Raw genomic sequence first — 24,304 nt, forward strand, 5'->3', positions numbered from 1 at the left:
ATGAGGTGTGTTGCAGTAGGGACAGATGGAAAACAGGCAGGACACCGACCCTCGAAGACCAGAATTGCCCACCCCTGCTCTAGAGTTTCCCGAGGTGTGAATGTTTGTTTGTTTGTTTGTTTGTCTGTGTGTGCCCTGCAAATGGCTGGCAACCAGTCCAGGATGTACCCCGCCTACTGCCCGAAGTCATCTGGGATAGGCTCCAGCACGCCCACGGCCCTCGTCAGGATAAGCGGTTTGGATAATGGATGGATGGATGTTTTCATTTAACTTTCTAATGCTTAATCGCATTTGTAGAAATTTGAATGTTGGAGTTTTTATTTGACAATTTTTGGACAATTTATTTGCCCCTTTTTTTCTTCAAATGAATGTCGGCTTCAAATATTGGTACAATTGGTATCCGTATTGGCCATTCAGAAAGCATATGGGTCCATCACTAGTTTGAAATCCAGGTTGTTGTTATATAAAAAACGCTTATGCAAAAAAAAAAAAAAAAAACACAAAGATCATCCATCCATCCATTATCGATACCGCTTATCCTCACAAGGGTCGCGGGGCGTGCTGGAGCCTATCCCAGCTGTCTTCGGGCAGTAGGCGGGGGACACCCTGAATTGGTTGCCAGCCAATCGCAGGGCACACAGAGACAAACATCCGCACTCACAATCACACCCAGGGGCAATTTAGAGTGTACACACAAAGATCAATCATTTCAAAACATTTTCAAACACTAACGTGATTATTACCTGTATAACTATTTTTTCTCAGAGGTTAAGTAAAAATAAACAACTGAGATAATGTGGTTGTACAAGTGTGTACACCATCTTATAATTGTGGCTGTTTTCAGAATTAACCAATTACACACAAACTCATGTTAAATGGGCGTCAACAGATATGTGCCACCATTTAAAGAGCCTCTCTTTGTCCCCACATAAAGCTCAGCTTTTTCTGTCATTATTTTTGCTTTTCTGATTATAAAGGTTTCAAAACAAGACATTTTGTGAGCTTTTTTTTCCCCCTCTCGTTCGGTGTGATTTACAGTACCATTTAAGAAAACGTTTAATTCATTGTAACTTTCATATAAGTGTACACATCAGGAAAACAACTGTAACATTTATAATGATGGTTAATAACATGTGGAAAGTCAGGCTGTGGTACAAAGTCCATAGACAAAAACAGCGGTCCAAAAGACCACACACAGACAGTGTTCAAATGCAAAGAAATAATCTGCCTGTAGTAGCCTGGGGAGCGCAAGGTATAGTAGCCCTGACATCAACCTGAACCTGGAGACTGTGCTATCTTCCAAGTTCAATGTCCCCTTCACCTCTCCCCCAGCACTGAGACCAAATGCCGAGACTAATTAACCCACTCACATACTCCAGGTCACACGGTCTCAAATGTGCTGTGCCATTACAGTATATTCACCACTATCCAATAATGGGCTACTTCTTTTGTTCCAAATTCATCCACACATTACGAGCATGTACTGTATTCCCCTTCCCAGTGGCGTTAATGCAACAAACAAACAGTTATGAAATTAGCCTTTGACACTCAGAGGTGACTGGGTTCAAGCACATACTGTAAATAGCACCGTTAGCCTGCAGGCTGCATAGATTGAGTGCAGGTGTGTGTACACAGAGCACTTTAAATGAGTCTGTATGTACAAAGCCTTAAGCTTAACCGAAGAAAAAAACATGTGAGCCATTTGGGCTTTTTTTTAAAGAAGCTGGTCATATTTTTTTAAGTTTCTAGGAGAGGAGAAGGCTACATTGATCCAACACAGTGGCAAAATTAGTAGTAAAAGATAATACACAATATTATGACGAGAACAAGCATTGGCAAAATGAACCAGGTGGGAGGAAAAAGTGTTTTTTTTTGGTTTTTTTCCACAAACAGCATCAAATTGAAAAATCTGCAAATTAAATTTGAAAGTGTTTCTTTTTGTGTGTATGCGAGTGCGCTATTTCATAGTTGTTTAGTGCAACATTCTTATTGCTGTCCTGCACCTAAGGTGTAAAAGTCTGGTGGTGCAGGGGGTGGAGAGGGCTGTCCATGATGAATGCCAACTTGGCTAACATCCTTCTGCCCGCCACCCCCTCAAATGGAGTCCACTTGGCAGCAAGGACAGACCTAGCTTTCTTAAACTCTCATCCTAGCTCGGTGATGCCTCCTCCCCAACGCACGATGACATAAAACACTCCCGATACCACCGCTACTTCCACTACTACCACAGTCCTCCTGACCAAATGACAAAAATGAATGCCCAGTCTTAGATGAATGAGCCTGTCTCTAAGATGACTTTGTTAGGGTTTTTTTTTTAAGACAATCGGATTAGTTCTGTGATTCCAAACCTTGCCTGAATAAATGAAGATTCATAGGTTCGGTATTTTAACAAATATTGTATTCCAGAATAGCACCTTCGTAGTATGACTGCATCCTTTGTGAGTGCATTTATATAGGGCTTTTCTCCCATGAGCATTTTACACTGGAACTACATTCACCCTGAGACTGTCAACCTTTTCCAAGTTCCGGTTCCATAATATCCAAGTGTAAAGCTCAAAAACATGTTATGCAGAGCCCACTTCTCACTCTTTTCACTCCAATTTGGCCCTGAGTAGGCGGAATTCGAGTGTAGCCATTATAGACCATAACACAAAGAGTCTATAGCTGAGAGAAATGTCTGAATGAAATGCGTGCCGGGAAAGAGAGAGACTCTAAGGGAAGCGCCAGAGCATTGAAGAAAGAAACTTGCTCCAGAAATACAGGCACTTGCTTAAGAGATAGATTTGTATAGCATGCAATTAAATTGTCTTTTATTTATTTATTTATTTATTTTCTGTAACATGGTTGTCACTGTTTTCAGGAGCATGCCGCTAAAATTTCAAAGAGGATAAGATTGGAGGTAAAACTGTTCAACAGAAAAGCAATATTTACAGTAAGTCTGAAAAATGTTGAAAGGTTGAACATAATTCATTCCATGACCCTGGTGGTACAGCTCCGATTTGATCATAAAATACATCAGAAATTATGGAAATAGAAATGATTAGTTTCAATGTCACACTTGTCAGCACAATAAAAATGTGTTAATTGTACAGACTACTCATTAAGGGGAAAAACTAACCAAAGTTAAGATGCAAAAATAATGTTGGGGGGTGGGGTGGATGAAGAAGAAATGCAATGGTGACTCACATTGCACATGTGCCTCACACATCTTTATGTTTACAATGTCATTTATTTTATGAGACATCTTGTCACAATTGTTTTGTGACTTTACCGGCATATTTTGCTTACACTTGATCAAATTCAAAAGGGTATGACTTGAAGGAAAGTCAACCCAAACACATTTTTTACTTGAATATGTTATATGCAAACCCACTAGTTGAAACAAGGCATTCTGATAAATATAGCACTTGTAGAATAAGAGTTTTTATCCATCTCTGGGGGCGGCCATTTTGTCACTTCTGCCAACTAAAAATGACATCACAACTGCTCAGGGCTCAGGTAACGACCAATCACGGCAGACCAATTTTCTGAAGCTGAGCCGTGATTGGTCGTTACCTGAGCCCTGAGCACTTGTGATGTCATTTTCAGTCGACAGAAGTGACAAAATGGCCGCCCACTGAGATGGCTAAAAACGGGTGGATTTTCTGCTTAACTCATATTCCACAAACGCAATATTATTCAGAATGCCGTGTTTCAACTAGTAGGCCTGCTGGGAACTTTCTTGAAAAAAAAAATGTGTTTGGGTTGATTTCCACTTTAAGGGACATTCCATTTCAGCAGTTCAACTGTAAAACAAAATAAGTATTTAAAAAAAAAAAAAAAAAAAGTGAAATACTTCTCGATTCTCATGACATCGGGCTTAGCTATCAGCAAGTGATGGATGGGTTGTGCATATATTTCCCTGTCCTATTGGTGATGTCATGAAACCAGGATGAACACACCCACACACAGTAATATTCTGATACTATATATCTACACTGGTGCTGACACAGAGTCAGAGTGCATACAGTAGTTGGAACCGGTTCTACATGTAGTCAAAAATTATTTATGGGTATTTGCGTCCTAATTCAGGCTGGATATCAAGAACAAGTCAGTCCTATCCTTGAAACACAACCATGAATAAAGTATATCAAATACAGATGTCAACAGAAGTCATACCATGTCCAAGTCAATTAAAAAAAATGCAATCATGTATTTCAGAGGGCTAAATTGAGTCAGACAAGCATTGAAACGCAAATCTTAAAAGTCAAATCAGCTGTGCGCTTAACATAGTGTGTGGCAGGAGATTATACGCATGTTGATGTAAGGAATCAAGTTAGAGGTCGAGCTTAGAGACGTCACTGGAATTCAATGCCAAAGCCAAAATTCCAAATTAGCCCCGAAGCAAGCAGAAACTCTAATGCAGAAACAAAAGTGCCTTATGTTTGCTCAAAACAAAGACAGAACCCCGAATGGTTGAAATGAAAAGAGTATAAAATGTATTTAACACTGCATACCTCCTATAAGCAGAGCTCGGCATTCTGCCTATGTGACGGATCGGTCCTCCTATCAGCCAATGACGGACGGCCATTCTGTAGGCGATAAACGGGGAACTTAAAAAAGTAGTCGGACTAAACATAGTCGGAGGCCCATTTTTTCCGTCTATGTAACAGTCTATGTTCGCGGTGAGGAGAGGTTTCGGTAACAATGGTATTGTTAGATTGAGTTGTTGTTTGGGGGACGGATTTGAGTGAGGCAACAGGTGAGTGGAATTGACGTTTTTCCTAAGACTGAGCGCCGGAGGAAATGCCGGCCCTGCAGCATGGATGACAGCGAGTGACACACCGAGCAGCAATGCGACGGGCAGCAGCATTGGTCCGAACAGCAATGAAAAAAAAAAAGCCCGTTTAAAATCATAGACAAATCGGTCAATAGGCGATAACTATTTTTTCCGGCCGGACAAAAAGGCGGACAGACGGCGGAAGGGTACCCCGGTTGTAGGCGGTAGGCGATAAACAGACATAACAGACATTAGTAAAATGCCCAGCTCTGCCTATAAGTGAACTACAACCGGTACTTCATTTTTCAAGTACTGCATATGTATTGGAATGAAACTAAGGCCAAAAATTGCCACATCTTGTGTTGCATTTCAATACGAATTAGAGTCCCAAATGGAAAACAAACAATGTAAGGTTGATTTCCATTTAGACAACAACTTGTATATACTTATGCATTTACTGGTACAGTTACAGCCTGAGGTGCAGGACAAAAGACTTGTTAGAGAAGCAAATTCCAAAGAGACCACAAGAATTGGCTTTAGCCGGTCCTGGGCAGAGCAGCTGACATTTTTTTAGCTAAACAATAGCAACCAATCCCATCCATCCATATATTTTCAACAACGCTTGACCTGTTCAGGATTGTGGGGTGCTGGAGTCTATCCCATCTAACTTTGGGGAAAAGGTAGACTACCTAAACCGTCACAGTGCACATAAAGATATGAACATCCATACACGCCATTGCTGAGTGGGAACTGAACCTATGCTGCCTGCACACAAGTGAGGCACATAAAGTATAAACAATCCCAGAGCTGGGCATCGTCTAACTGTCTATAACCGGGGTCGGCAACCTTTTACACTCAAAGAGCCATTTCGACCCGGTTTCCACGGAAAAGAAAACACAGAGCCAAAAACACTGTTTGACATGTAAAATGAAGATATATCCATCCATCCATCCATCCATTATCCTAACGGCTTATCCTCACAAGGGTCGCGGGAGTGCTGGAGCCTATACCAGCTGTCTTCGGACAGTAGGCGGTGGACACCCCGAATTGGTTGCCAGCCAATTGCAGGGCACACAGAGACAAAAAACATTTGTACTCACAATCACACCTAGGGGCAATTTAGAGTGTCCACTTAACCTATCATGCATGTTTTTGGAATGTGGGAGGAAACCGCAGTACCCGGAGAAAACCCACGATGCATGTTTTTGAGACAAACAACATGCACTTCAATTGGACACTTATAATTTATTTTCCCAAGCCAGGCGCAGCCGCAACATAAGGATGAAATAGCCGCATGCAGCTCTGGAGCCGCGGGTTGCTGACCCCTAGCCCACGTGGTCCTAGTCTGTCCCTCGTCGGCAACAGCGAATCGGCGTCGAGATCGTAATTTTCATGTCACACGCAGGCGTTGCACAAGTAGACGCCGCCAAATAAAGTAAAAATATCAAATATAAACAACAGACACATGCGTGATCGGTGAAATCAAGACTAAATGGGTCACGTCATTGCATCTGTGAGACCGAAATGTATACAACACTGTTTTATTTTTTATTTGTTTGGCTGCTTGTCAGGAGTGGGGCACCTGCGCGTGACGTGGTACCAGTAAAGTCCGTTCTCGACGCTGTTTGGCTGACTTGGACCGAGCGGGCGGGTCTGAAATATAGACAGGAACTCATAGCATTGACGAGTGCCCAGCTCTGCAATCAACCATTCACACTCCCATTCACATTTGGACAATTTAGAGTGTTTAATTAACCTTAAAATGCAGGTTTTCGGAATGCGGGAGAAAGCCAGAGTGGCCGAAGAAAACTCAAAAGATGGTCCCTCCTCACACCTCCCCACTGAGTACAAACGCATGATGTTTTTGTTCTTCCCTCCAATGTGGTGATTGACAGAGCAGAGTACAGCTAAATACACACCTTCACATCGCACGGCTGTTGTATGAGTTGGCACAGTAGGAATGAAACCTCTTACATGCCATTGTGTAACTCCTGAGAAATACCAGACCACCTGCAAGTAACAGAAGAACGGCCCACCCGTTTGTTGTTTAAAACATAATAGCAGTCCAGAAAAATCCAACAATTTAACAGAGGCAACTCTTAAATCCAACACACTGGAGTTGGAAAATTTGGAATTAAACCAAAGTTATCAGGGAGATATGCCTCTAAAAACAAAATTGAAAAAAACAATGAGGTATCAGCAAATATCATAAGACCTCTGTTCAGATCAACAAAGGACTGCTTTTCATGTCTTTTTTAGCACACAATAACACAAAATGTCAGCATATTGCATGTGACCTCTGCACACCGCACAGGACCTTAGTACGACTGGCAAAGGATTACCTCTATCGGTGTTCTGCAATGCATTTACCAAATAAAGGTTGTGAAGACGGCAGCATGTTGGTTGACTGGTTAGCACGTCCGCCTCACAGTTCAGAGGCCTTGGGTTCGATTCCGGCCCCGGCCTTCCTGTGTGGGGTTTGCATGTTCTCCCCGTGCCTGTGTGGGTTATCTCCGGGTACTCCGGTTTCCTCCCACATTCCAAAACCGTGCATGGTAAGTGAATTGATCACTCTAAATTGTCCCTAGGTGTGATTGTGAGTGCGGTTGTTTGTTTGTCTCTGTGTGCCCTGTGATTGACTGGCAACCAGTTCAGGGTGTCCCCTGCCTGCTGCCTGATGACAGCTGGGATAGGCTCCAGCACTCCCGCGACCCTTGTGAGGATAAGCCGTTAGGATAATGGATGGATGGTTGACAATAACAACATCTATACTAGTATATCATCGCTGTCCTGTGAAAAACACTTATGTCCATTTTTTTTCCATTTTTTAAAATGTCTATCTTACTTTTAACAATGACTATCATTGCATTGGCAAGAGTTACCCATACAGGGCTGCTTCTATTTCCTTCATTTCCATTCGCATTTTTTAAATCCAAAATGATCCTGTCATGTTTGGTCTGTGTTGGTGTGTTTTTTTTTTGGTTTTGTGTTCTCAGTGCTCCCCCAGTCACGTCCAGCCTTGCTCTCCCCGTCTCATCCAGCCTTGCTTCTCCCCGACTTGTCCTGCCCTGCGTCTCCAACCAAGTCTTTTGTCACATATCATTAAACCTACACCTACCCCCAGTCTCAAAGTCATGTTCTTGGGTCCACCACACCACTCCTTGACACCGTTCCCTGGTCATTACAGATCCAAGGATGACCAGCATCCCATAATGATTAGTGTTCTACCTCAGATTCCTTTTTCACTAAAATGATGATGTACTGTTACGACCCCTCCTCAAGATGGCAAGGAGGAGGGGTCTAAAATAGGTGTGAGAGTTGGAAGGGGTAAATGAAAAACATGCACTAACACAAAAGACAACCATTGCAAACAAAAAAAAACAAACAAGGACTGACCACATCACTCGCAGCCAGCCCAGTCCACCAGCAACCAAGTCCCTCTTAATTGCTTGCTGGTGAACACACCTGAAAGTAATTGACACAATTGGTTACTCTCCCCTGCTCTGATTGGATGGCTGAACTGGTGACAAAGGCCACCAATCAGGGAAGAGCAGGGGGGAAGCACGCACACACACGCACCCCCAGCCCCCACACACACACACACAACTTAAACGGCCAACTCAACGTGGGCCGTAACAGTACAAAAAAAGAAAATACAAAAAAAAAGAAAAGTACACAAGAGAACAAAACACCAGAATATTCCCAGTAATAAATGCAAACACAAAGTTATTAACTTGTGAGTCAGGTACAGACCAATCACTATCAAATCGTAGCAGTTCGAGTATCCGCTGAAGATGGTGCTGAAAGACGTTTTAGATGAGCTCGCATAACAGTTCTTAAGCAGTGGAAAACCTCTTTTTTTGCAGATAAGATCTGGCACTCTTGTTTTATTCATACTAGGGTTGTTTTGTTCTTACTACGGTGGGGTTGAAATTAATCCCTTCACATTGGACACTGGCCAACCAAGATTATATAAAGGGACTTCTGGAAATGGGAGACGAAATCTGTTTTCCTGGCCTAGATTATGAGGAATATCTTGGCTTTAACAGAAAGGAACAACAGGTCTTGCTTTGGCACAGGCAACTCATAAGTTCACATGCTTCTCTGGCCTTATGGCCAGACTGAAACAAAGCTGCCATGAAAGACATCGACCTGCTGACACATGAAACGCCCCCCATCTTAGACTTTCTCCACTTGTAACTGCTTTCGCGCTGATGGCGGAGGGCCAAGATTGTTCCGGGGTACGGCCTAAAGATCTTAATCTCTTCCTGCATCTTGACCTTAACCTTTACTTGTGACTGCAGATCCAGTCTGGAACAAATTCAAAGAGCAGGTCCTCAAGAGTCTTGTGTTGTGAACTTAATTTACTTCTACACAAATTCCTTAAAAGCATCAGGAGGGCGTTAGACCCTGAGAAACATGGGTCAACATTGTCAATAGCCTGTTACATAAACCAGAAGCATGCAGGTAAACAGAGGGGGAAACAATGGTGCGATTCCAGTGGAGGCAAGCATTATGAAGAACTTAACCCAACCAAAGTCAATTCCTGGAAATGTAATTATCACAAACTTTCATAGCATATTTCCTGTACAAAGCAGACATGTCCTGCCAAACCTTTTCCCACCTAGTACTTTCTGGCAATAAATAAATTATAATAACAATACCAAATCATTATGAATGCATTTGGCCAATACTAAAAAGTTCCACACTTTGGACAATGTAATAGCTGTGTCAGAAATGTTCCAGGACTGGTGTCACAAAAGATATATTTCAAACGCAAACTAGAAATTTTCCCCCGCAGTGGAATCATCCTGGAGTATGTCATTTTGACCTAAATTCTCAGCGGCCATTGAACTTTTTTCCCCACATGCTTGTATCTACATATCCTCTGTGGCTGGTCGTCCAGCAATAAACAGAGTGTGTGCTGATGAGAGCAATGAGACCAGACTCGCTAGGAAAAGCAAAGGATCTTCAAGTATGATTCAGTGACCAAACTCTAGGGATGGACAATTACGGAAAAAACTAAAATAATAATCAGAATCATTTGGATTTATATTGAAATCAAATCATGATTAAGAAACACAATTAAAACTTGGTATTTAATCTACAATATAACTTGAAACAGCATAGCCTTGAAGGGAATCATCCCACGTTGCCAAGGCTGAAGAAAGCACCGTCCTCTGCGAGTTCTTGCAACAGGGCCAGATGATCAACCCGCATATCTACAAAGACATCCTGCAGCATTTGCTTTGTTCAGTGCACGATAAGAGGTGATAATTGTGGCGGGACAACACATCTATCCAGCATCTAATAGTTCTTGGCCAACAAGAACATTGCTGTGCTGGAGCAACCTCCCTGACGAATGCCACCTGGCTCTGTGTGGATTTTTTTTACCCGTCTTCCTAAGTTCAAAGGGCACAGCTGGGAAAGTGCATTTGGACTCCATGGGGATTACTTGGAATGTGAAAACTTTATCTTGGATTTGAAATACACTATATATCATTGGTGGGCAACATGGCTCAGTGGTAGTGTGGTTGTCTCCCAACCTAAAAGTTGTGAGTTCAATCCCCGGCCCTTGCGACCATGTCGAAGTGTCCTTGATCAACATACTGAATACGCAGTCGCTTCTGATGCTGTCATCATTAGGTGAAGGACGAGTCAGTGTGAAGCACTTTGAGTGCCTGCCTTGTAGGTAGAAAAGCGCTATGCAAGTGAAAGCCCAAAGCCCCATTTGTGATGCCAGTCTTGGATAATTATTGTGAAATATCAACCTTGTCCAATACCAACGCAAGATACTCATGGGGAGATTGCCATGATGAAATGATCCACAAAAATGCCAATCATGTATTAGGGGTGATACGCCATTTAATAGGCCTGTTGTGTGTTTATTAGCAGACGCACTTAAAGTGCAGGGCGACCCACATCTCCTGTCAGACTGGTGATTGAATGTACACAGCATCAATGTATGTGTCCTACTTACCCACTTTGAACTGAGACGCCTTGTCCTCGGGGTCTGCGTGCTCCCTCACCAGCATCATGTGCAGGATGCCAAAAGAGTTCTGAATCCCGAAGATGGACCCATTGCACCAGGTGGCTGCCAGAACTACCAGCCAGCCAAAACCTCCTTCAGGCGGCGCGAATCCTTCGCCGTGCATTTCCGCCGTGTCCGTTTCGAGAGCCGATGATGAGATCGGCTTGAATCCAGCCTCGATCAGTTGCACGGTGCCGTCCTCCTCGGGGAGTTTACGATCGCTCTCCGCTGAACGCTCATCCTTCTTCCACCCCGACTCTAGAGCAGCATCGCCCTGCTCGTCCGACGGACCGGCGGCTGACTGCTCCGCCCCGGACACCCCGCTAGACGGCTGAGCCTGGTTGTCTACCCCGTTCGTCCCCATGCTGTCTGGTCTAGCGTTGAGGTGACTGCGGGCTCTTGGCGCACACGCATGAGATATAGGTCACTGACATAAGCGTGGATTTGAATAGCAGATTTGATTGGCTCCCTTTCAAAACATAGTGGCCGACAAGCACCCTATACGCTGCCACGGTCTCGGCGTCAATAAATAAAGCCCCAAGACGACTGAATCTATGCATCCAGGAATTAAAAGTCGCCGCTGTCGTGTTCTACGATTAAACAAATGAAAAGTCTTCGCAGAAAGAGAGCGGGTTCACTTTTTGCTTCATCGATCACCGAACCTGCCAGATCACCAACCTGCAAGCACCTCGTCTTGTGGGCACCACTTCGTCCCCCACAACAACGCGACGAAGGCTGTCATAAGTTAAACTGTTCGAGCAAAATGGGACTAATTCGTGTGAGTATATTTCACAGGCTGCCTCGTCCCGTCCACACTCGGACCGACACACGGCCGCCGGTAGGGCAGTCATTCAACAACTAACTTACGCCCTCCTTTCCTGGCAGTCGGTTTAGACAGATCGATACAAACATCGATATCAATACTGTACTGTCGTTGTGTTGATGAGTCGATATCAATGCCATGAGCTCGATAATTCACTTTCATTTTCGCCCGTTTGGCATTCACTGTTGATGTTTTACCAAAGAGGGAAACTAGTTGATTGTGTTTGTGCGTTGCTAGACACTCGTCTCCAATACACCACAATTTAAATTAAAAAAAAAAGTGTATTGTGTAAACACACAACTTATTACAAACATGTGGAGTGCACCGGTTTACTGGAGAACCTTTAGTCTCCTCCAGGGGCGGGGCCCAGATTGACAGACTGCCCACCCAGTGGGATTAATGAAAAGAAAAAAAAACTTTTAAATGGTTGGTAAATTATTATTGAATTCTTTTTGAATTACTGTTTCGTTGTGTTTTTTTTTATTTTGTTGAATATTAAAAATGGCATAATTACGGTTGTCTAAGGAATATCCGAACTTCATATTATTCGGTTTGTGGTTTTATTTGAATATGCGATGTGTCAGGACAGGAGGATTGTGCTCAGTGAGAGAAATATTCAGGCCCACCCTGATTTTTCCAGGCCCACCCATTAGCCACGTTCTGGCTCCGCCATTGGTCTCCTCATAATTCTAACATCTAATTACGAGGAAATAACTGGCTGAACAAAGAAATAAAGGTGAAATATCAATAACAAGTACCTGTTTCCCCCATTAGTTTATTACAAAGCAATACAGTTGCATCAGCAAAGTCTTCATATTTATAATGACCGTAATTAATTTTACCCAATTCCCTTGCCAGAAACAAGAATCTAGGAAACTTCACTTGAACCGCATGTCCAGTATTTATTGCACAATCACGCTGGTTCAGGGGTGTGCTGAGGGTGGAGCCAACGGGGCGGTGGCCCCAAACATACACCTGAGGAGAGGCTTCCATAGTATGTGCCCCCAAAACACACACACACACCAACCTAGCAACAAAAACATTTAGGTGCATGTCCGTCGCCAATCGTAGCGGAAGGTACATGTTGAAGTGGCAAATTTGGAAAACTTCCATCCATTTGTTGAATATAAAATCCCTTAAGCAATAACTGTGAAAGAGATGCTGTTTACTTGCTAGGGTTACACTATCGCTAGTGAACAAATACATTCATGTTAACAATAAATCAATACAGATTTTGTACTTACTTATATACTTTTCCCAAATCCTTTTTAAAGTAATTTGCAAGAAAGAAAAACACTTGGAGGTCGCGGAAGTTCATTAGGATTTACCAAATGCATGATGCGCCAATCTTAAGGAGTGAAAATAATCGGTACCTGTATCTATACACACCAAATGTATAGATACAGGTACCAACCTGGTATCGGATCGATACCCGTCTTATTCCCGACGGCGAGGACCAATGGCTGGGCTGAGGAAACGATGACACTTCGGCTCCTTTCGGATTTACGAACAGACACGAACGTGTCTCGGCGGATTCCAAGCACGTTAGCTTGCCTGGCTCCTCCCAGGCATTAATTATTAGCTAACAACCAAATAGTTATGCTAGCTGAAGCAATCGTGTTTAAATACGTGCCTGGAAGTCAGATTGTTGCGCAGTTCGGAACGTTACATGTCTTTTTCAGCTTTCTCATAGCATTTGTTGTTGTCATATCAGCAGTTTGTCGATCACGTTAACGCTCCAACTAATCAGAATTACGCGTCTGTGATATCAAATCAAGTAAAATAAGGAAGCGTGTGTGTGGAGGGGGGTGTTGGGGGTGCGTGGGTGTGGGCGTGTGTGCGTGTGTGCGCGCGTGTGGGAGTGTGGGTGTGTGTGTGTGTGTGTGTGTGTGCGCGGGGGAATGGGGGGTTAAAAAAAAAACTAGGTCAACCCTGCAATTTTGGAACAAAGGACCCACTCCCTCTCTTATCGTCTACATGAACGGTTGGAGAATACAATAGAATGAAACATGATGTTTTCAATTATGTGAGAAATAAAAAGTCCTGCAAAATTTGTATAGTATACCATGACAGTTGTCAATTTGACAGTTGTCAAATTTCTGCACTGTCGTTTGTTCCCAGCACAGGCATTAAGTGATCATTTAGGACCCAATTTTGTATTCTGTAGTTTCCTAGTCCTGTTTAATTCAGTAGTTAATAAATGCAATGCGCTGCTTTCATCAATTATTGATTTGAACAGTAAGACGTATTTACCACTAAGAGGTGCTGCAACTCTGTGTAAGGGTTGCTCACGCTCATCAAGCCAAGAAACTCTGACCTCGTCGTTCTATTGGGGTAGAAATCTGTCAATTTATGTGCTGTTAACATCCAGAAACCCAGATTCATTTTATTACTGCTTGTTCTGCTTAGGCTAAAACAGCATAAATGTGCAGCATAGTTGGGTTCCAAGGTTGTTTTCCCACACAAAACATTGGCAGAGGCAAATATTAAATATATTGAAATCATGTTTTTATTTCTGTACATGTTGACAAGTCCACTATGAAACATCGATCATAGCCATTTTATATGTGGTTTAACTGGCACTGTAAGATGCCCATTGGCTTTTCTACTTGCAGACAATGACAGACAATGACAGAAAATGTCAGCGTGAGTTGTTGGGCCTTGAGCAACCTCAACGGATTCAATGCACATAGAAGTAAAATGAGTCTTCTTATTGCATGTACAGTGTAAGTTTTTTATATACTTTTCCCCTAACAGATTTGTTTCCTCATCCATTGTATTGTACAGATTAGAGGTCAAGTTGTTGTTGTTTTTTTCCAAGGATTTGTTCTTGCTCAATTTTTTGAATATTTTTTTTTACATCAGGGTGTGTTCACTTTCTATATTGGCTGTAGATTCTGTACTACTGGAGGCATGATCATAACGTAACACTCTGAGGAGTGTTCAGTCATGTTGACATTTGCTGACTGCAAGGGCAAAGCGTGTGAATCACATCATGTTCATACTTAAACAGACCATTTCGTTTTTCAGCATTCATTTTTGCCAATGTTCCCTAAACTTCTGATTAGATTATTAGTGCGTGTAACTAAGCCTTAACCCATTAGTGTTGTCTGTAAGGTAGTGAAACATTTTATTATACATACAACAGAGCCACCCAATTTATTTTATTCTTTGTGACAAAACAAGTTGTTTACCGTCTGAGGCAAAGCACAAGTATGTGCCAGCATATCAACTAAAACCACTTCTACAGTTTCAATTTGGAGTGGTCATTGCATTTAAAAAAGAAAGAAAGAGGTTAATTGGTAGCTGGAAATAACACTTTTTTTTTTTTTTAATTCTATGTTCATTATCTCATATTTTGGCAAGCAGTCACATACAAATGATTCATACTCTTCCCAGTACTGTATTATACAAGGTGCTCAATTAATAGTTGATTAGAATGTTCTAGATCATGTTTTGGTGCAAAAGATTGTGTTTCATCAAAATTGGCATGAATATAACAGTTTTTTCGAAATGAAATAAACGAAAGGAGAAGATGCCCATTAAACAATTTTTAAAAAAATCCAAAATCCAGCCAGGGGCTTTTGGGCTTACCTGTACTGTATTAAAACCATTTAGGTGAGACACTGCGTTCAGACTATCATGACAGTTAGACATTAAACTGTGAGTAATATGAATTTAACCAGCCCTTTTGTAAAATGTTCGAGTCTCTTGCATTTTTCCTTTATTCAACATCATTCAAACATCCATCCATCCATCCATTATCTATACCGCTTGTCCTCACAAGGGTCGCGGGGAGTGCTGGAGCCTATCCCAGCTGTCTTCGGGCAGTAGGCTGGGGACACCCTGAATTGGTTGCCAGCCAATCGCAGGGCACACAGAGACAAACATCCACACTCACAATCACACCTAGCAATTTTAGAGTGTCCAATCAACCTACCATGCATGTTTTTGGAATGTGGGAGGAAACCAGAGTACCCGGAGGAAACCCACGCAGGCACGAGGAGAACATGCAAACTCCACACAGGGAGGCCGGGGACGGGATCGAACCCACAACCTCTGAACTGTGAGGCGGACGTGCTAACCAGTCGACCACCACGCCGCCTCATTCAAACATGTGCTGAACAAATGAGTCATTAGATGGGGACGCGACATCATCATGGTCACATGTTACCATTCAGCTCTTTCAGAAATAGCGAAACAGCATTGTCCACTTGGGACCCACAGTCAAAAAAAGAAAAGAGAGAGATCTTAAAATAGCAATTCACGTATCTTTGCAAAGGCTGGTCACATATAACTACCCTGGGATTTCTCTTTCAATGTAATGTGGTGTCAAAGGTGATCGGCTAAAGCCAATAAGAGAGCTTCCTGTTAAAAAGGGAATAGTGAAATCCTTTGAGAGGTGTTTGTAGAAGGGGAATGAGTATCCGTCTAGCAAAAGTAGAAGGCCCACACGTTTCTCAGACATTATCGAAGTCCTGAGATGAGCACAGTCGATGGGAATTTATTGGTTTGAACTTGCTCAGTGGGTGTAGGTCAATATCATGAGTGTTGACGTTCACGGCATTAAGAAAAAGGTTGGATAATTTTCCATGACTATGTGTTCCATGAGTGTGTGTTGTAACAGCATTTACAATCGCACAATGGTTATGATGGCACAGTGTGTGCAACGTGCTTAAACATGCCGCACTGGTGGGAGTGGAATTCTGCACTGGCAGGCTGCTTTTTATTTGTAGTTGCATGACTCACTCTCTATTCCTCAGGGGCTTTATAGCACCAAAGTTTGTGACAAAGCACAAAACATCAAGAGGCTGTGCTGTCCACTGGCAGAATAATCATATGATACATAGTAAACGCTCTCCGTTTCGACTTTGAGAATTTCACTCACTAGCAAATCAAATTTGACTTGAACAGGGGAAATCTCGTGGGCAATTCAGTGAAGACTAAACAGCCATATCAGCAGTGGAATCTACATTGTGTAGGCTGTCTGTATTATTGCACAACTTTGAGAGGTGGGTCGACTTTTATCCTGGTATGACCAACCATTCTTTGTCCTTGATTATGCCAGAACAAGGAGTGTAGAAGGGAAGTAATTTAAGATTCAAGACTTCAACCCTGGTTTCTTCTTTCTGTAGATTAAATTCAACCATCGAATCATGAACAATCAAATCAAAGAAAGAACATACACTGTACTTTGTATAGTTTGTCAAGCTCAATTATTTAAGATTCAGCACTTAGGCCAAGCCTTTTTTGGGTCACATTCCCTCTCTTCGTGTCCTGAGGCTTCTCTTTTCCCAAAGTCTGATGAAACTCTTACCTGCTTTGAAAGTCCTGGAGCCCAATTTTAGTATGCTAAAAATGCTGAGTGGCGTAGATATACTATAATTACTCAAGAGTATTGCTGGCAGGTTACTTCTGTATCTGCCCTTTGATCCAGGTACTCACCAAATATTTTATGAGTTCTAATGAGTAGTTATGGAATTTTGGCATAATCCTGCTAACTGTATCTGTCTTACTGTTCACTATTTGACTAAGTCAAAATAACTGCTGTGAAAAACATAACAACAACCGCAATGTTAGCAGTGACCTAAGATTTTTTGCTATATCGGGGGGTTAAAAATCAGCTTCAAACATCAGGTCAGAATGAAATCTGTTTTTTCAACAATTGAAAAATATATAGTGTATTGTGCGGACAAGCGGTTTGGATCATGGATGGATTAGCCTGATAGGCTCCCTCTAGATTGCTGAATATGCAACACTCCATATGGTCAAATAGACTAGTAACAAGTTTGAACATCATGCTGATTATTTGAATAGCAAATACACAACTCTGTTTGGCTTATAAATTTGTAAACCTAACTAATGACTCCTATCTATCTATCTATCTATCTGTCTGTCTGTCTGTCTGTCTGTCTGTCTATCTATCTATCTATCTATCTATCTATCTATCTATCTATCTATCTATCTATCTGTGCCTCACCAGCCATGATCCTCACCACATGTCACTGTGCAAAGTATATTGCACAAAGCAAGCTCTCATTTGACTTGTCTTTCTTGTCTTTACTGCATATACCGCTTCCTCAGCTACAGAGTAAAAAAAAAAAATGATTTAATTGTGCAATAATACAGACAGCCTAAACAATGTAGATTCCACTGCGGGCACTCCCCAGTCTGAAGTCTTTATTATTTAATTTTTATTTGATTAATTTAATTATTAAAAAATACTTTACTTATGTATGTATATATATATATATATATATATATATATATATATATATATATGTGTGCATATATAGCGTGCCGATAAGGCCTTCTACTGACCAACGCACGTCGTGTGTTTGTGTAGACGGAAGTTAAGTAATTTTTAATAATTAAATAAAAATTAAATAGAAATTAAATAATAAAGACTTCAGACTGGGGAGTGTCCGTTCTGAAGAAAAGGAGGCTGACTGGAATGAGTCAAAGTCTGATAACCCACAGCAATGTGTACTATCCAGTTACAGGTTTGTGGAACTTATCAGCGCCCGCATTTCTGGACAGGATGGCGCATGGGCGCTGGAGGAGATTGTTGTCATGGAGCCAACACTACCTGAAGACATACAGAAATGTGTGTATAAAGAGACTCTTCTACGTTTTCATAAAAAAAGGTTGGCTCCAAATTGTCAAACTGTGACCTTTCGCCCTAAGCAACAAAGAATAAAGAATATGTGACTTCTTCACTCCCACACCTTCAATGAATCATAAGCAACACTCTGCAATCATAAGCAATGCTCTGAATGAGCTGCTGTGTGAAGCATGAAATACAAAACACATCTTGGGACTAATCCTAAATTGAATGCTTGTTTGTAAATCCATTTTGTATGATTCGCCTCACCAAAAATGTTTTCCATCTGTTCATGCTCAGTCGTTGTGGTTTTAGTTGACATTTGACACAAATTCTCTCTTATCCGGTACATCTGGCCATTATATTCACACATGCATGCACACAACTGTGTAGACTTCTAAACACCACATTTTTTGGTGTCATGTGTAATGTGCAAACAGAGCGACTCTTCAAGTCCATATACTATAGTCTTATTTGGCTGAACTCTTCAAAGAGTTGTTTAATCTTTTTAAGAATATATTACTACTTCATTAGTTGCTATGAAATAGGCTTCCCTGAACGATGATTACATTAAGGCATGAAAGTTCACATTCACACGATCTCATTCCGATGTTGTTTGTTTTTACATGACGGTGAGCATTTAAAATCATTTATTTGAAGGAAAACAATGATGGAAATCAAGGAATTTGCTGGAGAGAGGGTATACAATAGTTTTTTTTCACTCTCTTTCATGAATAAGACTTTAGGATCTTGCAACCTTTGCCAGCTTTACCGGCCCACAAAGGGGTTAGCATTCATCGTTCCGCTTCAGTCACAATAGAGGCTTCAAGAGCTGGATGGGGACTATTGGAAATAAACATGCATACATTCCTCACCCCCTACTCTCAAAAGCACACAGTGACGCTGACCTTAATGCCCTGTAGTCACTAGAACACCTGCATAGCTTGCCGGAAGTTTTTAACACAGCTTTTATCTTAAATAATGAACAACGGCTGTGAAAATACAACATGCACAACAAGTAATAGCCTCCTTCATGCAGCAAACCAATTAGTATGCTGAGCGCTACACAAGCTGATGGTAACACTGCACACCCCAATCCTGAAAACACATGTTCATATAATTCCACTAATGACATATAAAAGTGTTATTATATCTTGAAGCACTGTTGAGAAAGGCGGCATGGTCGAGAAAAAAAAAGGAAGGAATGAGCAGAGACAGCATGTGAAATATAGACGGGGGGAGGGAGAGGCACCAAGGGGAGAAAAAGAGGGGATGTTGAGGAGGAGGAGGAGGAGGAGGTGGAAAAGGAGGAGGAAAGTTTTTAGAAACTCTCAGTGAGAACACAACACAGCAAGCTCACACACAAGGAACAACTGAGAAGACACTTGAAATATTCTTCATCCCCAAACAGGTACTGTAAACCAATGTCCTTTTCTGTGTCTGAAGTACAAAGCAATGCAATGGTTTATTCTTGGCGACTGAGTAATCTATGTTGGCATTCGAAGAAACCAATCATCTGGAACAGTTTTTGTTACACTTGGATTACCGTTAAGTTCCCACGGAAACCATTGAGCTTGTCAGCGCACTCATTTGGTGAGACTCCAGTAGTAGGCCTATATTGTCTTTTTGAAGCTCAGGAATATTTCTCCTGATGTACATTTTGTAGTACAACATTTTTCCACATTTCAAATTTTGGTAAAACACCGATGTACATACTGAGGAATCGTTGTGTTGTTGCCAACACAATTTAAACATAAAAGAAAAAGATGATATTTTTTATTGTTCCTACTGTGTTTGAGGCAATATCCTTAATTATGTTTGTTTTCTTTCTCTTTCTCATTAGAAACATCATTTTCAAACTAGACAATTTACATTAAGTACACCTGCACTTTAGACCGTGCAGGCGGATATCTAATACACTGTGTAATGTGTCTAATGCGATACAAAAATGTAGTTAGTTAGTTAGTCAGTTAGTTAGTTAGTTAGTTAGTTAGTTAATTAGTTAGTTAGTTAGTTAGTTGTACTATATTGTTCCAATTGTGTTTGAGACATTATTCTCAATTATGTGTATTCTCTTTCTCTTTGCATCATTTTCAAAAGACACTTTTCAACAGGTACACCTGCATTGTCTAATGTAACTCCAATACAAAAAATAATTACAGTAATAGTTAGTCTGTCAGTCAGCCAGTCAGTCAGTCAGTCAGTCAGTTAGTTAGTTAGTTAGTTAGTTTGCTTGCTTTCTTTGTCTGTTGAAAAAACACTTTCACCTTTGTGAAAATTCACTACTGGGTTGTTTGTCCTTTGCTAAGGTCTGCGCTCTGTTAAGTGCCATTTTAGTTATCCTATGACAGATGAGTCTCATTTGCAAGTGTAGCAAACATTGCAGCTGCTAACTATATATATTTTTCCAAACAACCAAACTGCCTTAGTCATATTTGAACACTTTCAGAAAACAAAGAAAAAGCACAACAAATTGAGCAAACAAGTAGTCCAGTTGCCTCAATTATCAGCAAGCACATTGGTTTTTTTTGTTTTTCTATTGTGACAGAAAGGTAAAATGACCCAGGTAATTATAACTTAGACTATTAGGCTAATGATTTCACAGACGTGATGATGGCAGATGTTTGTATTGGTCAGCATTGGTTATTGTTATTGTATCGTTATTGTAATCACCCTTGTAATGTTTCTCGACAGACATGACATCACTACGTGGAAACCCAACTGTGCTTCTCCTTTTTCTCACCGCCTGGCCTCTCCTTTACTCCCACCTCATCAGTGATGCTGCTTCTAGTCCTCCTCCCATCACTCGTCCACGTTTCACATTTATTACTGGTCTAGGCGCAGATTACGATGACAATTATGATGAAGAGGGTGACTCCACCAGCAAACGTCCTCCAGAAGTACTCGCCACCACAAGGACGCAGTTCCTACAACGGGAGCCCTGCAAATTTAACCCCTGCTTGGAGAATCAGGTGCCCTGTGCCAAGCTGTTGGCAGAGACTGGTTGCCTCTGCCCTGGTATCAGTAGGTTTGACCAGCCTCCTCATCCACCACGCTTACAAGCAATGATGCCAATCCATAAAGGGGATAATAGAGGGAAAATTGAGGTCAAGTGGTGTGCTCCAACCTCTGTGGTGACTAAATACAGAGTGGTGGTGGAAGGAAAAGAGGGAAAAGCTGTAGAGTTCGGGGAAGCTTCTCGACAAGGCTTGGTGGGGCCTTTGGAAGTTGGAACCAAGGTGTGTGTGGAGGCGGTTAACAAAGCAGGACACAGTATGCCCACAGAGTTTTCCTGCATGCGATATGACCCCCCCTCTTCATCAGACTATGAAGTGTTGGCAGGTATTATCGGAGGAGGAATTCTTCTGTTGCTTCTCATCTCAGGGGTGATTTTGTGGAGGTGTTATAAGAAGCGAAACGCAAAGAGAGACTCAGCTGACGGACTCGGAAACCCATCATACAGCACAGAAGGGACATTGTGATCCAGACTGGACAATTATAGTAGGATTTTAAATCCAAAATCCAAGAGGGGGTTATTTACCATATCAGGAAATGTGTAAATATATAAAGTAAATGATCAGGTTTTGTTGTTGTTGTTTGTTTGTTTTGTTTTCAATACGATACATTTCAGGGCTAGAACTACCTGTTTTTGCTGGCATTAACTTACGTAGCTTTCTAGTACAGTTTTTGTTAATATTTTTGTGATAATGGCTGAACCTTTGGTAATAAAATAATCCTGTGTGGAGAAAAACTGAGTAATTTGCGTTTCGTTTTTTATGTTTTCCTTTTCCCAGCTTTGTCTTTATTTTGTGTGAAATCAAATTCAAGTAGATAAATTAATAAGAGAGATAAACATTGTTTCAGAACGTAATACCTTTATGTGGTGTTTTTTTTTTTTTTTTTTTAAGTCTGTATTAAGCCTCGGAAATTGTGAAGGATTCCCATGACAATATACTAAACAATATAGTACATATAATAATCATGCCCTTTTTAAACTAAAATCATATTTTATACTACTATAACATTTTATGACTTTGTTGCAGTATTTATTGTATTGAGTTACTGTACCAAAGCACACTACGCCGTTGATTTTATTGGTTGAAAGTAAAATAAATACCACCTCCTGTCGGAATACAGCGCACAGGACAAGGAGGAATAGGACACAGTACCTGTCTTTGAGTCATCAGCACAGTATACGGAAGTTCCCTGCGAGACGATTCTCCCGACGAGAATGGCAGATGCAGGTGAGTCCTATCAACCGTAATTTTAGTCCTACATTTTTCGGGCCATTTGTAATAACGTCGTGAAACTTTCTTTTTTTTCACCATTTTACTTTCACTTTAGTCACAATTAGGTAGAGCGTGGATTGTATTTAATTTGGAAAACATATAAATAAATAAAAATCTAAAGCCGTTAAAATGCGCGATCAGAGCTGTGGTAAATTAAGACATCCTTATAGAAACATGATGTTTATTCATATGTTACTCGAAGGACAAGCAGTGACTTAGCAAAGCACACAAGCAGCAAGTCAGATCAAACCCGGAAATTTGAAGGCAGCAACGTCCTAGCACTTGCACGTTGCATCAACGCAAAATGAAACAAAACACAACACAAAAATGTATTAAACGGGAACACTGGAATCATGCCTATAACAAAATACACGATAATGACAGCCTACTTCCTCAGGGGATGAATGACATGTCTGTCTGTCTGTCTGTCTGATTGTCTGCATACATACATACATACATGCATACATACATACATACACACACACACACACACATATACATTCATACAAAAAACACTTTTCTACCGCACTACAGTATTTATTTTTTTTCTTTCACAGGTATTGTAAATGAGAGAGGATGCCTGCACTTTTAATCAATAAGTACTGTAGTGTACTACAGTACATACCTGTAGCTATTGTAAGGACTTTACAATATCTAAAGGCACAAAATAATTTTTGTGAATATTATCTGCCAATTTGACTGTAAATACTGTTGCTAACTTTGGTCCACGTGTAGTGTGCAGATTGGTGTAGGCCCAATTATGAAACTTTAATTCTCCATGTTTGTATTTAGGTGCGGAATCGTATTTGTACTTAAGTTATACAAGAAATGCTTCACACGCTTTAATTGTGTCCTGTCATTTGAAGTCTGGCCAAAAAGCAAATGCTGACATTTACTTGTAGCATTCAATATAGATTGTATGTCTTTGTGCTTTACAGCCACGATGGATATACCATGTGATGATCTGAAAGCACTTTTGCAAAAAGGCCAAAACCTACTTCTTGTTGATGTCCGTACTCACGAGGAAGTGAAACAGGGACGTATACCTGGATCTGTTCATATTCCAGGTCAGCTCCGACTCCATAATTTACTTGTATTGTATGCTACTTAGCCTAGTACGGAATGCTGTCATTCAAAGTGTCTTGTCTTTCTTATGAAATATTTCCATTTCCTTTCACTTCAATAACTCAGTTGAGACAGTAGAAGAGGCCTTTGGTTTGGAACCAGAAGCTTTCAAGGCAAAATATGGAGTCACCAAGCCACCGTTGGACTCCTCAGAGTTGGTCTTTCACTGCCTTCTGGGAAAACGAGGGGCAGCAGCCACAATCAAAGCAAGACAACTTGGTTACTCGAAGTAAGACAATTATTTCAGCTCATAAAGTGCTTGGTGAAGTTCAGCACAGTCATATGGGCTTTGGCTGTAGACATATTCTATTTACTCTTGTTGCTTGGCATGTACTGATGCATTTGTTACTCATGGAGTAAGCACTGTTTGTACTGTATGTTCTTGTTTTTTCAGTGCACGTAATTTGGCCGGAGGATACAAGGAGTGGTCTGAGAAAGCAGAGCAGTGACTTTTATTGAAGGAGAATTTGGTGGCCGAATTGGACCATATATTTTGGTGTTTTACTTTAGTATCCTGTTTTATTTTCATTGACACTCCATGTTTTCATTAAAGAAGTCACATGTGGTATTTACCAAGTTGTATTTGGTCATCACTGTCAACTCCTAATATAATTCTAAACATTCTAAAATTAAGAATAACACACCGGAAAAAGACAGGGACAGCATAGTTTGT

General features: G+C 41.2%; 3 protein-coding genes across 4 annotated transcripts in view; 2 read left to right on the plus strand and 1 right to left on the minus strand.

The window, feature by feature from the left end:
• Nucleotides 1-11,640, minus strand: part of slc16a2 (solute carrier family 16 member 2) — a 28,187-nt gene extending 16,547 nt beyond the window's left edge. For both annotated transcript variants that reach the window (XM_086023760.1, XM_086023758.1), the window contains exon 1: nucleotides 10,740-11,640. In XM_086023760.1, coding sequence (XP_085879886.1) covers nucleotides 10,740-11,154 — 415 coding nt within the window. In that variant the 5' untranslated portion in view covers nucleotides 11,155-11,640. The remainder of the gene's footprint in view (nucleotides 1-10,739) is intronic.
• Nucleotides 11,641-19,523: 7,883 nt separating this feature from the next.
• Nucleotides 19,524-21,972, plus strand: LOC147151916 (LRRN4 C-terminal-like protein). Its single transcript, XM_086023705.1, has 2 exons — nucleotides 19,524-19,628; nucleotides 20,912-21,972. Exon 2 carries the CDS (start codon nucleotides 20,914-20,916, stop codon nucleotides 21,697-21,699), a length of 786 nt encoding a protein of 261 aa, XP_085879831.1. The 5' UTR covers nucleotides 19,524-19,628; nucleotides 20,912-20,913; the 3' UTR covers nucleotides 21,700-21,972.
• Nucleotides 21,973-22,332: 360 nt separating this feature from the next.
• tstd1 (thiosulfate sulfurtransferase like domain containing 1) lies at nucleotides 22,333-24,203 on the plus strand. The gene is made up of 4 exons (XM_086023706.1): nucleotides 22,333-22,461; nucleotides 23,445-23,573; nucleotides 23,698-23,860; nucleotides 24,026-24,203. The coding sequence occupies exons 1-4, from the start codon at nucleotides 22,449-22,451 to the stop codon at nucleotides 24,078-24,080; spliced, it is 360 nt and encodes a 119-aa protein (XP_085879832.1). The 5' UTR covers nucleotides 22,333-22,448; the 3' UTR covers nucleotides 24,081-24,203.
• Nucleotides 24,204-24,304: the final 101 nt, after the last annotated feature.

Source organism: Filicampus tigris, chromosome 2 (genome assembly GCF_054856515.1).
Source record: "Filicampus tigris isolate MCC_2025a chromosome 2, RoL_Ftig_1.0, whole genome shotgun sequence".
In the NCBI taxonomy this organism is placed as follows: Eukaryota; Metazoa; Chordata; class Actinopteri; order Syngnathiformes; family Syngnathidae; genus Filicampus; species Filicampus tigris.

Coding starts and splice junctions, on each gene's coding strand:
- tstd1 (XM_086023706.1), top strand. Junction 23,574..23,697: donor TGGATCTGTTCATATTCCAG/GTCAGCTCCGAC, acceptor TCAATAACTCAG/TTGAGACAGTAGAAGAGGCC. Junction 23,861..24,025: donor AGACAACTTGGTTACTCGAA/GTAAGACAATTA, acceptor TTGTTTTTTCAG/TGCACGTAATTTGGCCGGAG.
- LOC147151916 (XM_086023705.1), top strand. CDS start 20,914: ATGACATCACTACGTGGAAACCCAACTGTGCTTCTCCTTTTTCTCACC.